Consider the following 14,598-nt stretch of genomic DNA (forward strand, 5'->3'; position numbering starts at 1 on the left):
GGGAGAGCATAAGGGAACAATTGACAGGAATGTGGGAAATAAATACAGTAGAAGAAGAATGGGTAGCTTTGAGGGATGAAGTAGTGAAGGCAGCAGAGGACCAAGTAGGTAAAAAGACGAGGGCTGGTAGAAATTCTTGGGTAAGAGAAGAAATATTGAATTTAATTGATGAAAGGAGAAAATATAAAAATGCAGTAAATGAAGCAGGCAAAAGGGAATACAAACGTCTCAAAAATGAGATCGACAGGAAGTGCAAAATGGCTAAGCAGGGATGGCTAGAGGAAAAATGTAAGGATGTAGAGGTTTATCTCACTAGGGGTAAGATAGATACTGCCTACAGGAAAATTCAGGAGACCTTTGGAGATAAGAGAACCACTTGTATGAACATCAAGAGCTTAGATGGAAACCCAGTTCTAAGCAAAGAAGGGAAAGCAGAAAGGTGGAAGGAGTATATAGAGGGTCTATACAAGGGCGATGTACTTGAGGACAATATTATGGAAATGGAAGAGGATGTAGATGAAGATGAAATGGGAGATATGATACTGCGTGAAGAGTTTGACAGAGCACTGAAAGACCTGAGTCGAAACAAGGCCCCCGGAGTAGACAATATTCCATTGGAACTACTGACGGCCGTGGGAGAGCCAGTCCTGACAAAACTCTACCATCTGGTGAGCAAGATGTATGAAACAGGCGAAATACCCTCAGACTTCAAGAAGAATATAATAATTCCAATCCCAAAGAAAGCAGGTGTTGACAGATGTGAAAATTACCGAACTATCAGCTTAATAAGTCACAGCTGCAAAATACTAACACGAATTCTTTACAGACGAATGGAAAAACTAGTAGAAGCCAACCTCGGGGAAGATCAGTTTGGATTCCGTAGAAACACTGGAACACGTGAGGCAATACTGACCTTACGGCTTATCTTAGAAGAAAGATTAAGGAAAGGCAAACCTACGTTTCTAGCATTTGTAGACTTAGAGAAAGCTTTTGACAATGTTGACTGGAATACTCTCTTTCAAATTCTAAAGGTGGCAGGGGTAAAATACAGGGAGCGAAAGGCTATTTACAATTTGTACAGAAACCAGATGGCAGTTATAAGAGTCGAGGGGCACAAAAGGGAAGCAGTGGTTGGGAAGGGAGTGAGACAGGGGTGTAGCCTCTCCCCGATGTTATTCAATCGGTATATTGAGCAAGCAGTAAAGGAAACAAAAGAAAAATTCGGAGAAGGTTTTAAAATCCATGGAGAAGAAATAAAAACTTTGAGGTTCACTGATGACATTGTAATTCTGTCAGCGACAGCAAAGGACTTGGAAGAGCAGTTGAACAGAATGGACAGTGTGTTGAAAGGAGGATATAAGATGAACGTCAACAAAAGCAAAATGAGGATAATGGAATGTAGTCGAATTAAGTCGGGTGGTGCAGAGGGAATTAGATTAGGAAATGAGACACTTAAAGTAGTAAAGGAGTTTTGCTATTTGGGGAGCAAAATAACTGACGATGGTTGAAGTAGAGAGGATATAAAATGTAGACTGGCAAATGCAAGGAAAGTGTTTCTGAAGAAGAGAAATTTGTTAACATCGAGTATAGATTTAAGTGTCAGGAAGTCATTTCTGAAAGTATTTGTATGGAGTGTAGCCATGTATGGGAGTGAAACATGGACGGTAAATAGTTTGGACAAGAAGAGAATAGAAGCATTCGAAATGTGGTGCTACAGAGAATGCTGAAGATTAGATGGGTAGATCACATAACTAATGAGGAAGTATTGAATAGGAATGGGGAGAAGAGAAGTTTGTGGCACAACTTGACCAGAGGAAGGGATCGGTTGGTAGGACATGTTCTGAGGCATCAAGGGATCACCAATTTAGTATTGGAGGGCAGCGTGGAGTGTAAAAATCGTAGGGGGAGACCAAGAGATGAATACACTCCAGATTCAGAAGGATGTAGGTTGCAGTAGGCACTGGGAGATGAAGAAGCTTGCGCAGGTTAGAGTAGCATCGAGAGCTGCATCAAACCAGTCTCAGGACTGAAGACCACAATAACAACAACACATCCTTGTACCTTAGTTCTTGTCCATGTCATGTCATGGTTACACAGGTGCACTGTATCAGCATTAAATAAGTGTTGGATATGAATGTAGGCTTTTTCTTGCAGACTGTTATATCAGGTTGTAAGCTGATTTGCACTTTCTGTAGTGCAGGGTCATTACTTAGCTTCTATTTGGTCTAGCAAATGACTTTCACGTAATGTCCTATGGTGCCTTTATTTTTATAGACTGCATGCATTCCCTGTAGCAGTTTTGGGACAAGAGGAATTTGCCCAAGCTGCAACAGAAAGCTGGTGTTCTTTGCATCCATAATTTGGAATGTTATTTGGTAGTCCATATATTGGTTGGGGAGAGATACATGCAGGAATTACAGGGAAGCGGCACCAAAAATTGTCTTTCCAGAAACACACACAGGCATAGATGTGCGCATGTTAAGAATGTTGTGACAATTCTGAATCATTACTTGAATGTTAGTTCCTGTAGTTTGCGGTCTGTGGGTTGGTATTTATCTTTTCTTCACAATGGTACATAACAATGCCAACATGGTTGCGACAGTTATTCTTTCTTTGAGCTGACTTCCTTTCCAAAGAGCTGAATTTTAAAATGCAAGTCCTCGTCACATCAGGAGAAGGAAATTAGTTCATAACTCGGCAGTAGAATGAAAAGCTTGTCACACCCACATATTAGAACTTACTTAACACAATACTGAGACAACTCGATTACATATGTCTTTCTCACACCAGCTCAGAAGACTGACAGACATGGAGATTGGCAAAAAAAAGACAAGTGAGGTACATAAAATAATTGCTATTTTTGTTCTTCAATTTTCTGTCAGCATAGGTATAACCATGCATCCCTATGATATCTTTGCCGTACACAGACTGTGCAAATATTTATTTATATGTAAAGGCCATTTAAAGAATCTACACCACCACGTATGATAGACATTTGCCTACTAGTTGTCTGGGCATGAGCGTGATGCCCTAATACTGCTAGGTAGGTTTTTTTTAATCATTTTGTCAAGAATTTGTAATTAATTTATAATTAAACTTTAGTTTTTTTAAATTTCTTAATTGTTTAATGGAGTAGGTTAGAACTGTTGGTTTACTTCAGATTTCTGATACACCTGATGATGGGGGAACTATTTATAATGACTTCTGTCAAGTAAGACTTTTGTGAATAAAGTATTTTATAAGTGTGGTGTATTTGTAATATAAATTACAACCAATACTAAGATTTTGGAGGAGGGGGCAGTCATGTTTTTTTAAGACACACTAAATTATTCTAACATACAAACAAGAATTTCAGCTAGACATGATGAACAAGCTGGGCACATCATTTTGATAAGAAAAATCATGGATAGCTTTGTAAAACTTACCTCGGTTGTAATTTTTAGATGTTCCTTTCTTGTACCAATTATGGGCTGAAGTTTTTCCTTTCTTGTACCAACCAAGGGATGAGGTTTCTTCTTGAACAAGACTCCAACCATCAGGGCAATGAGGGGGATCTGGACACGCTGGTTCTGTTTCAGTAACAGAGAAATTAATAGGTTTGATAACTAACATGGACATTATTTACCACAAACCACACTGTAGCAAGAACTATTTTGAGAGGAAACAGTAATGCTTTTCTAGACACATCAAATCATTCACTTCTACATTTACATCTATACTCTGCATACAATTGTGTAGGGCATGGCAGAGGGTACTTCCCCCTCTAGCAGTTATTAGGGTTTCTTCCTGTTCCATTCATGTATGGAGCTCAGGAAGAATGATTGTTTGAAGGCCTCTGTGCATGCAGTAATTATTCTATCCTCATGATCCATACATGAATGATATTCCTAGAGTCATCATTTAAAGCAGCTTGTTGAAATTTTGTTAACAGACTCTCTCAGGATAGTTTATGTCTATCTTCAAGAGTCTTCCAGTTCAGTTCCTTCAGTATCTCTGTGAAACTCTGTCATGGATCAAAGAAACCTTTCACCATTTGTGCTGTCCTTGTCTTTATATGTCCAATGTCCCCTTTTAGTTCTATTTGAGCACTATTCTAGAACTGGTGGCACGAGTGGTTGTAAGCAATCTTCTTTGTAGACTGATTGCACTTCCCCAGTATTGTACCAACAAACCAAAGTCCACAAACTTCTTTACCCACGACTGAACCTATGTCATCATGCCATTTTATATCCCTATAAAGTGTCACACTCAGGTACTTGTATGAGTTGGCTGGCCCCAACAGTGACTCATTCATATTATCATCATAGGATAACATGTTTTTTTCATTTTGTGAAGTGCACAATTTTACATTTCTGAACATTTAAAGCAAGTTGTCAATCCTTGGACCACTTTGAAATCTTATCAAAATCTGACTGAATATTTATGCAGCTTCTTTCAGACAGTATTTCATCAGAGATAACTGCATCATCTGAGGTTATTATTAATATTGTCTGCAAGATCATTAATATACAACATGAACAGCAAGAGCCCTAGCACCCTTCCCTGGGACACACTTGAAGTTATTTCTACATCCAATGATGACTCTCCCTCCAAGATAACATGTTGCATCCTCCCTACCAAAAAGTCCTCAATCCAGTCACAAATTTCACTTGACACCACCCTATTAGATCGTACTTTTGACAGTAAGTGTAAGTGTAGTACTGGGTCAAATGCTTTTTAGAAATCAAGACGTACTGCAACTACCTGACTGCCTTGATCCAAAGCTTTCAGTATGTCATGTGAGAAAAGTGCGAGTTGGGTGTCACACAATCAATGGTTTTGGAATTCATGCTGGCTGGCTTTGAGGAGGTCATTTTGTTCAAGATATCTCGTGATGTTTGAGCTCAAAATATGTTCTAAGATTCTACAACAAGTTGAAGTCAAGAATGCTGGATGGTAATTTTGTGGATCACTTCTACTAACCATCTTGTAGATGGGTGTGATCTGTGCTCTTTTCCAAGAACTGCTGGGCATGGATTTTTGTTTGAGGGATCTACAAAAGATTGTAGTTACAACAGGGACTAACTCAGCTACAAATTGAGTATAATTTTTTAATTTTTTTTATTTTACATGTCTAGTTCCATAGGACCAAATTGAGGAGCAAATCTCCGAGGTCATGGAATGAATCAGTACATGAAATTACAACATAAAAGTAATAACAGACAAAATAAAAAGTTTATGAACAAAAAAAAAAATATAGACAAGCCATAAGGAATCAGTTCAATTTTTCAAGGAACTCCTAGACAGAATATGAGGAGTGACCCATGAGGAAAGCCTTCAGTTTCAATTTGAAAGCGTGTGCATTACTACTAAGATTTTTGAATTCATATGGTAGCTTACTGAAAATTGATGCAGCAGTATACTGCACACCTTTCTGCACAAGAGTCAAGGAGGTGAAATCCAAATGCAGATTCAACTCTGCCTAGTATTAACTGAGTGAAAATTGCTAATTCTTGCGAATAAGCTGATATTGTTACTAAGAAATAACAGTAAAGAATATATATATTGAGAGGACAATGTCAGAATACCAAGAATAGAGAACAAGGGTCAACAAGACAAGAGATTTGCGAACTTACACCAACTGATGCCCAAACTGCCCATTTCTGAGCCAAAAATACCATTTGAGAATGGGAGAGGTTACTAATAAAATACCATACGCCATAAGTGAATGAAAATAAACAATATAGACTACTTTTTCTGTTGAAGTACCACTTACTTCAGACACTATTCAAACAGTAAAAATGGATGTGTTAAGTCTTTGAACAAGATCCTGAATATGGGCTTTCAATGACAGTTTACTGTCTATCTGAACACCTAGAAATTTGAATTGTTCAGTTTCCATTTATATAAATAAGGAACAGGAGTGGCCCCAGCACTGATCCCTGGGGCACTCCACATTTGACTCTACTCCTATCAGACCCCACATCACAGCCATTCTCAGCACTGTGACAAATGAGCTTTTGCTGCCCATTGTTAAAGCAAGAGCTGAACCAATTGTGAGCTACTCCCTGTATTCCATAATGGTCCAACTTCTGGAGCAATATTTTGTGATCAACACAATCAAATGCCTTAGTTAAATAAAAAAAGATGACTAGCATTTGGAACTTTTGTTTAATGCATCCAGCACCTCACAGTGAAAAGAGAATATAACATTTTCAGCTGTTAAACTGACTTTATATCATCAACCTTGTGCTGCTGACCAGACACTTCCTTCACAACTGACCATATGGTTTTAATTTTATCCTGTGAATTAGCTAGTCTATTTGCATACCACATACTCTTTGCCTTCCCAATAACAGTTTTAAGCTCCTTACAATACAGTTTGTAATGCACTACTATAGCTTGATTGTGACACTTCTAACATTTTGATATAATTCCCACTTTGTTCTACATGACATCCTTATCCCACTAGTCAGCCACCCAGACTGCCTTTTACTGCTACTACACTGTTTAGAATGTTCTAACGGTAAGTAACTTTCAAGGAGCATGAGAAATGTGTTAAGGAAAGTATTATATTTGTCATCTATGTTACGGCACAATAAAGATCCTACCACTCTTGTTCCTTAATGAGGTTTAAAAAACACTCTATTGCCATTGGATTAACTTTTCTACATAGTTTGTAATTATATATAATACTTGTTTGAGTACAAAAACCTTTTGGTGTTAAGATTAGTGCATCATGGTCTGAAAGGCCATTGACCCTTTTACAAAGAAAATGCCCATACAGTAATGAAAAAATATTGTTTATGGCTGTGCCACTGTTCCCCTGCACCCTGGTTTGAAAAAAATACAGGCTGCACAAGATCATATGAGTTTAGGAGATCTTCCAACGTCCTTTTTCTTGCACAATGACATGCAAAATTAATATTGAAGTCATCACATATAAAGTGAACCAAGAATCCTTTATAGCTTGAGCAGAAATGCTCTGAAGTCAGAGTTATGGGACCTATAAACAACAACAATTAGAAGTTTAGTTTTACTAACTTCAACTGCCCCAGCACAACATTCAAATACCTGTTCAATGCAGTGCCATCATACATCTACGGACTCAAATGGAATATTGTTTTTTGCGCACGTGGCCACTCCCCCACTCTGCAAAGAACTCCTTGAAAAACAGCCAGCTAATCTGTATCCTCGTAATGGAAGTCTCTGAATTGTAAAATTATTTAAGTAGTGCTCTGATATACCAGTCTGACAGGGATTCCATCAGGCCCTGCAGCTTTGTTCAGTTTTAATGATTTCAGCTGTTTCTCAACGCTACTGACACTGACACTTATTTCATCCATCTTTTCAGTGGTATGTGGATTAAACTGGGGCAATTTTCCTGGGATTTCCTTTGCAAAGGAATATTTGAAAATAGGGTTAAGTATTTTGCTATGCTACCCTCAATTTTAGCTCCTCTCTCATTGACTCTGGACTGGACATTAACTTTGGTGCCACTAACAGCCTTTACAAATCATCAAAATTTCTTTGGGTTTTGTGAAACATCATTTGACAATATTCTGATATGGTAGTCATTGGAGGCATCATGCACTGATCTCTTGACAGCCAAATGTGTTTCATTCAGCATCTCTCTAGCTGTAGCTCTATGCTTTTTTTCCCACCTTTTATGCAGACATCTCTGTTTCTTTAGAAGTTTCTTTGCAGTGACTTTATAACATCGAGCTTCCCTGCCATTATGAACTGTTATACTGGGTGCATATCTTTCTAGTGCATGGTTAACTGTCCTTTTAAACTTGAGCCATAGTTCCTCTACATGCTCCTGTCCTGTGCTGAAAGTTTCAAGTTCCCCACTGAGATATGACACTACTGATTTTTTATCTAATTTACTGAATGTATTGCTTTCTGCTTGTTTTAATTGTCCTTTGTGCTTGGGTAACAACTGTTGCCACAACTGTGTCATCATCAGTGATATCAGTTTCAATCTGGACTTCCTCAAAGAGGTGAGGTCTATTTGCTGTCATTAAATTCAATATAATTCCAGCATTAGCGTGGTTCCTAACTATCTGTTCTAGATAGTTTTCAGAGAAGGCATTTAGTAATGTTTCACATAATCTCTTGTTATGCCCACCACTAACAAAACTGTAATTTTTCCAATAAATTGTTGGATGATTGAAGTCTTCACTGATGATTACAGTATGATTGGGGAACTTACATACAAGTGAATTGGGGTTTTCTATAAAGTTTTCTGTTATGTCAGGAGATGAGTCTGGTGGGCGATAGAAGGATCCAATTATTATTTTATGCTCCCCCCCCAGTAATGAGTCTTGCCAAACAGTCTCACATGCAGTTCCAATTTCTATCTCAGTGGACATGAGTTTCTTGTCTACTGTGACAAATACACCACCTCCATCTTCCATTTGATTATCCTTTCAATATACACTAAAATTTCCCCCAAAAATCTCACTGTTATCAATTTCAGGCTTCAGCCAGCTTTCTGTACCTAGCTTCACTGCATTTCAGGAGTGCTTCAAACTCTGGCACTTTGTTGCGAATGCTTTGGTACTTTACCACTAGAATTTTAACACTCTCACCTGAGGGAGGATTCTCTTTTGATGTTACCCTGAGACTTCTGGGTTTCCTACATCTGTTGTTATCTGGATTGTATGGAGAAGTGCCTAATCTAAAAAATGCTTGTGTGCACCCCACACACAGTCAGCTACCTGAGCAGTAGCCTCTGATGTGTAGTGCACAACTGACCCATTTCGGGGGACCCTACTGTTCTCAAACCTATGGTACAAGTCCAGGAAGTCATGGCCTAGCTTGTCACGGTACCTTCAAAGTCTCTGATTTAGTCCTTCCACTCAACTCAAAACCAAAGAGCCACAATCAGTTCTGGGGATGATGCTACAAAAATTGTGAGCTTCATTGAAATTCCATGTGCAACGCTGGTGTTCTCAAACTTCTCTGCCATTCACTGGAATGACCCAAGTATGAACTCAGAGCCCAGATAACAGGCACCATTTGTCCCAACATTTTCCACAATCTGCAGTTCACTGCACCCTGTTCCCCCCAAAAGTTGCTGGAATAGCCTCTTCAGCATGTTGAATGAGGCCTCCAAGCACCTGATTTCCTTTGCTGTTCTTGTTGCCATTTCCATGAGGGGTACCATGATTCACCATACATTTAACTGCTGATGATTAATATACTCCTAGCCTTTAACATTGCCTCCTCTTGACACCATACAAAACAGGTTTCCCCAAAACATGTGAAGTGGGACCCACTGGCTCAGTTTCACTTTCAGTGAAAGACAGCACCTCAAAGTTGGTTAGGCCTCCCTGGTCCCCATCCTCCCTGTACAGGACACCTTAACCTACCATTGAGGAGATAGGATCCACCAGGAAAGGATAGTACTTGAGGTACCTCTGGTACTGGTATAACAGATACATGATGTGCTTGGATAGCTCAGATGAGAGCACTTTCCCGCGAAAGGCAAGGGTCCTGAGTTCAAGTCTCAGTCCAGTACACAGTTTTAATGTGCCAGGAAGTTTCGTATCAGCACACAGTCCGCTACAGAGTGGAAATTTCATTTTGGAGGTATGTGACACTCGTGAGCTCTTCCAGCACACCTATTTGCAGAAACTATCAATCATTTGACTGCAGTCAGGGCAATTTCCAGCTGCTTATGAATGTCAACCAAATCATCCCATGTTTGAGAAGAGCATTCATAATGGGTCTGCATTTTGGCTGGTGCAATATATTACACAACAGTGAGAAAATAACTTTAAATTAAGCCCGCTGGCTATCTTTTAATTTGATGATCTAAGTAGTTGCTAATTCCTTGTAAGAATTGAAGCAAATACACAAAATGAGATTTCTATTAAGCCAACACAGAAGCCTGTCATAAAAATTACCAGTTTCCTAAAAGTTTTAATGTTAATTATAGCTGCTAGCACACAGAGTTAATTTACGATAAATGCAGATAATATTCAGGGTTACTCCTCTTTATTAGAGAATGAGATGTAACACCATATGTTAGTTAGAATACGTGCTACAGTAAATAAATTGCAAATGCCATTTACTACAAATCGCTCCTAGACTATGCAAAGGATAATGGCAGCTTCTGAAAATTCCCAAGAATGCATGTTTATTTGCATTGATATGCAATAAAATTCAAGGGTGACATATTCTTTGGCAGAACTATGAACCGCAAATGCTGATTTGCTATGGAATAAGTTCCATATCGAAAACACTTGTACCTGTAACTTATAAAAATATAGTTTTGTACGTGTCCAAAAATTATAAAAAATAACCTGTTTCTCACATTATTGTACAATGAAATTAGGGACCCACTGTTTTGAATGAGGATAGGCCTACTGTTCTCAAAACTTTTTAAAAGAGCACAATGAAGTTTAAGCCTGTGATTGACAATAGCAGTTTGAGTTTATTGCAGTACTTGTCAAATATTCAAAATTTCACAATATATCACAATACACACAGGTACTGATACACTCAATGAAAGATTATGCAGAAGCAATGCGAACAGTAAAATATGTGAACTAAAACTTCAAATCGGCACACGAATCTTGCACACACAGTCTCACACAACTTGAACTATTGTTTGGGTTATTAGTGTCAAAGGAAGATTAGTAACAATTTATGTTCTAAAATGTCTAATGGAAAATGAAAATACTATACAGTAATACCTGCAGCTTGTATCAGTTGTGATATTTTATCAACTCAAACCCTTAATCACAACTAACCCTTTCATCTACAATGAGAGGTACACCCATCAGAAAATCTGCATTCACTGGAATACTGTGATTTGGGAAACCCGTTATAGATCTTAAGGTATGTAATATGAGTTCTGGAGCTCAATGATTTACCAACAGTCTTCTGAATAGTACTATGATTGCACTGATGGGTGGCAATACATGTACGTTAATGAATAGAACCTAAGCAGTTTTTGAATGCCATTCATGAGTTTCAGTCGACATAATACCTGACCTGTATGAAGCAGAAGTGCCAGAACTCATGTCGCCCCCCCCCCCCCCCCCCCCCCCCCGGCCCCATCCTCATCCTCATCCCCGCCCTACCCCACCAATAGTTAGTGATTGTAGTAAAGCTACAAAGCATACTAACAGAGTTCCTTCTGGGCAATTTCTTCAGTACCACTGAAGAATTTTTGTTTATTAACATGCAGCTTATAGAACATACAAATATTACATATTTATCTCTGTTATTAAATTATTCTATTCTGTAGCTGAAATCATCTGTTAACGGCCAGTATGTAGCTTTATTTAAGTAAAACTGACTCATTCCACATCATTATATCATACAAGTGACACATGGAACAAATAACTAAATAATTGGACAACTCCTCACAAATGATGATCTATTGACTAGCTACTAACGAAACAAAGAGTTGGACTGACATTGGTTAATTTGGATGCGAAAAATAAACAAACAAATAAGTAAATGTAGTCATATTGTTCATGATTATTTTTGGCTTTTGTAACCTTTGGTAGGCATTTCCATTCTAGATAGAAAAGCTGCATAAGTATGTCTTGCAAACATCCCATCACTCCTTTGCCCCAATCTTTATCTTTCCACATTAATAACACTGTGGTTTAGTAGCTAGCATCTTCATTACTAGCTTTACTGTACCATGTTCACTCTCACTAACACCAAGATATTTAATATAAATTTTGATCCATGTAATCAAAACCTTATTAATGTGAAAATAATGAATATAGCTAACATTCTACAAGTTTAAGAATGGGATGTTAGTGCAAGAATGCTGATTGTCTGTTGTTACAATGGCCAGCCCTATAGCGGGACAGCAGAATGTGTGACATGTATGAGAATTGTTGGACTCAGATTTCAAGTTCAGTGCCTAAAAAACTTCCAATATTATTGGACAGCCTACAGAAGAGATGCACTGCATTGCACCTGAAAACCTGAATATGAGAAAAAATTTAGAGGAACTTGTAGCCAAATTCATCCACCAACTTCACAAGGGGTGAAAAATTATGGAAAGGAGCATGTGAAAAGTAAAGGATGCACATACAAGTGATGGAATGCAGCAATATGTTGCCAGGTCACACGATCTGCCCTTAGATCAAAAGAGTGCAGACAAATCACAGTTGGCAGCAGTTGATTGCTGATCACTCATTATTCCCAAGCAATCTGATGAATCACATGTATGAACTGGATATGTGTGGCAGTATGGCTGCCTGGTTTTCACTTGTTTGTCTAATTATTAAGTATAATTGTGTATTTTGTTTCATTTTGATATGCCCAGATGAAGTTACAACATTACATTAGAATTCATAGTTATTCTGTGAGCATGGACCACTCTGAAAAGTGAAGTTCAAGGAGGAGCTGCCATTTATATTAACACTTGGGTGACCAACCCCAAACATAACTCATGATACAACACTTATGTTCAAAGAATGCACCCAAGTAAATCTCGGGCTGTGAGTTTCACAAAAATTCAACAATTCTGGATCAGAAGGGGAAATATCTGTGTGCAAACAGTCTGAAGGAGATTCATATTCAGATAAGCTGCAGTCTACCACAATTTTTCATCATTAGTATTGTTGCTACAGATATTGCTGCTGTAATTACAATTTAGTTCTGTTTTATTTATCTTAATCTCAGCTTTTTTACAGATGAATCTCTTAATGAAGCAGCATCCAAGATCTGTTCAGAAAAATGACATAATTTATTTATAAAAGAAGCAGGAAAGAAACAAGCTAGTATTGACTTGATTGCGACATACTTTTTTGCATCCCGGAATGCTTCAGTCTTTTAATTTCAAGTATAAGTTAAATTGCTCAAGAACTCATCTCACATTATTTTAAGGATAATTATAATTTTTGTCATCATTACTGGAAAAAAATTGTAATCTATCAAAGCATTAAAATAATTAAGAGAAAGAAAACTTGGACCATGACCCTTTTTAGTATGTATTACCCTTTCAGATACATAAACACAAATGTACCGGTAACATATTACATAATGGGATAAATGGCTTGTTTTCTGGTCCCAACATTTTACTAAATGCCTGAACCTCAAAAAAGAGTACAAACCTAAAAATATTGAACTATTGCAGATTTATTACTGAGTTGCTTTTCGAATGTTGTGCTTTAGAATTAGAAGCTTGTGGAAACTTGATACAATATACTGGCATCATTTGGTAATTCTGTGTTTTTTATGAAGTCTTTAACTTTTAAACAGAATTAGGTAGCATTAACTGGACAGTTCACTTCAAATGATCAGGCCATCCTTATTTTGCAGTTGTACTGAAGTCACTTGTCATTTTACATAATATAACTCTCTCTCATAAAATTTACAACAATGAATTGTGGAAACCAGCAGTGCTACTACAGATAAAATAGATTGAAAATAGATACACAACATACAATATCACTGAAAATTGTAAAGAATTCTGTAACACAGCCCACAGTTCCCAACAAAAGCATACCGAGAAGATTAATAAATTTCAATTACCATTTTTTAAAATTTATTTTTGCAAGCATTAGTCAACATGTGTTAGTCAACATACAGAGATCAACATCAACTGCCACTGCTAATAGATATACTAATTCAGTTTCCATAGCAGACAATCACAACACAGTGATAATTAAATATGAGTTGAAATTGCTTTGTAAACAACTTATGTGATGCAGATTTGAAGTAAGCAAGTGACTGCAGGCAATATTGCCTACAGTTTGTTGCTGGTGTGAGTCCTTAAAAAGTGTGTTCATTATCTTCTTTTGAAAGTAGCAGAATGATCCACTAGGAGTTTGCAGCAACTGTACAAAGAACAAATTTAGAAATGTATGTCATAGGTACTTGATCATTGGAGAAAACAGATTGTCTGTCATTGCCCAGAAAGCCAGTTCATCTATTCTTCGCAAAAACAGTGTGTCAAGGGATACTGTGTTAAGAAAGAGGGAGCTTTGACAGCAAAGACTGTTATAATCTTTCATCACACACTACAGCCACTTATTTTTGTTACTTCATATCCAATCTGATCGAAAATGAAACCATTTTGGGGCTATTGAACCCTATCTTGGGGCAGTTAAGAGGGCTCGCTGAACAGGGTGTCTGGTGAAAATTTTAACATTATCATAGAAAGTGGCAGAAATATTGAACATAATGTATAGACTGTTAGGAGTGCTATTGTCAAAACTAGTAAGTGTACCTGAACTTGATTTCATGTGTATCAGTAAGATAGAAACCCCAATTTTTAACTAGAACATCGGGTAACACTCACCTGTGCCAGGTAAGGGAGTAGTTACTGGTGGTTCTGTTTCTTCTTCAAATGTACATGCAACCTCATCATCTGGACAATCTTCCACACCATCACACCAGACACTCTCATGGACACAAGCACCACTTGTCGGACACAGTCGAGTTGCTGGTGGGCAAGGTTCACAACGACATTCACATATTCCCTTAATAAGAACACCTCTCAGTCCCTGCAAAAGGAAAAGCAGTGTTTGGATGCAAATTGAGGAATAACTGATCAGTTATATTTGCCCTCAGCCTCAGAAATTTCTGTGTCCCTGTTTACCTATGTAACTAATAAACAGATAATATGCAAGTGTA

The 14,598-nt window shown here is 37.8% G+C and overlaps 1 protein-coding gene across 1 annotated transcript in view; it reads right to left on the reverse strand.

Annotated features, from left to right (window-relative positions):
- Window positions 1-14,598, reverse strand: part of LOC126473497 (hemocytin) — a 568,134-nt gene that overhangs the window by 180,242 nt on the left and 373,294 nt on the right. The window contains exons 50-51 of the mRNA XM_050100583.1: window positions 14,264-14,468; window positions 3,426-3,569 (exon numbers count right to left, since the gene is read on the reverse strand). Coding sequence (XP_049956540.1) covers window positions 3,426-3,569; window positions 14,264-14,468 — 349 coding nt within the window. The remainder of the gene's footprint in view (window positions 1-3,425; window positions 3,570-14,263; window positions 14,469-14,598) is intronic.

The sequence above is a fragment of the Schistocerca serialis genome, chromosome 4, assembly GCF_023864345.2.
Source record: "Schistocerca serialis cubense isolate TAMUIC-IGC-003099 chromosome 4, iqSchSeri2.2, whole genome shotgun sequence".
In the NCBI taxonomy this organism is placed as follows: Eukaryota; Metazoa; Arthropoda; class Insecta; order Orthoptera; family Acrididae; genus Schistocerca; species Schistocerca serialis.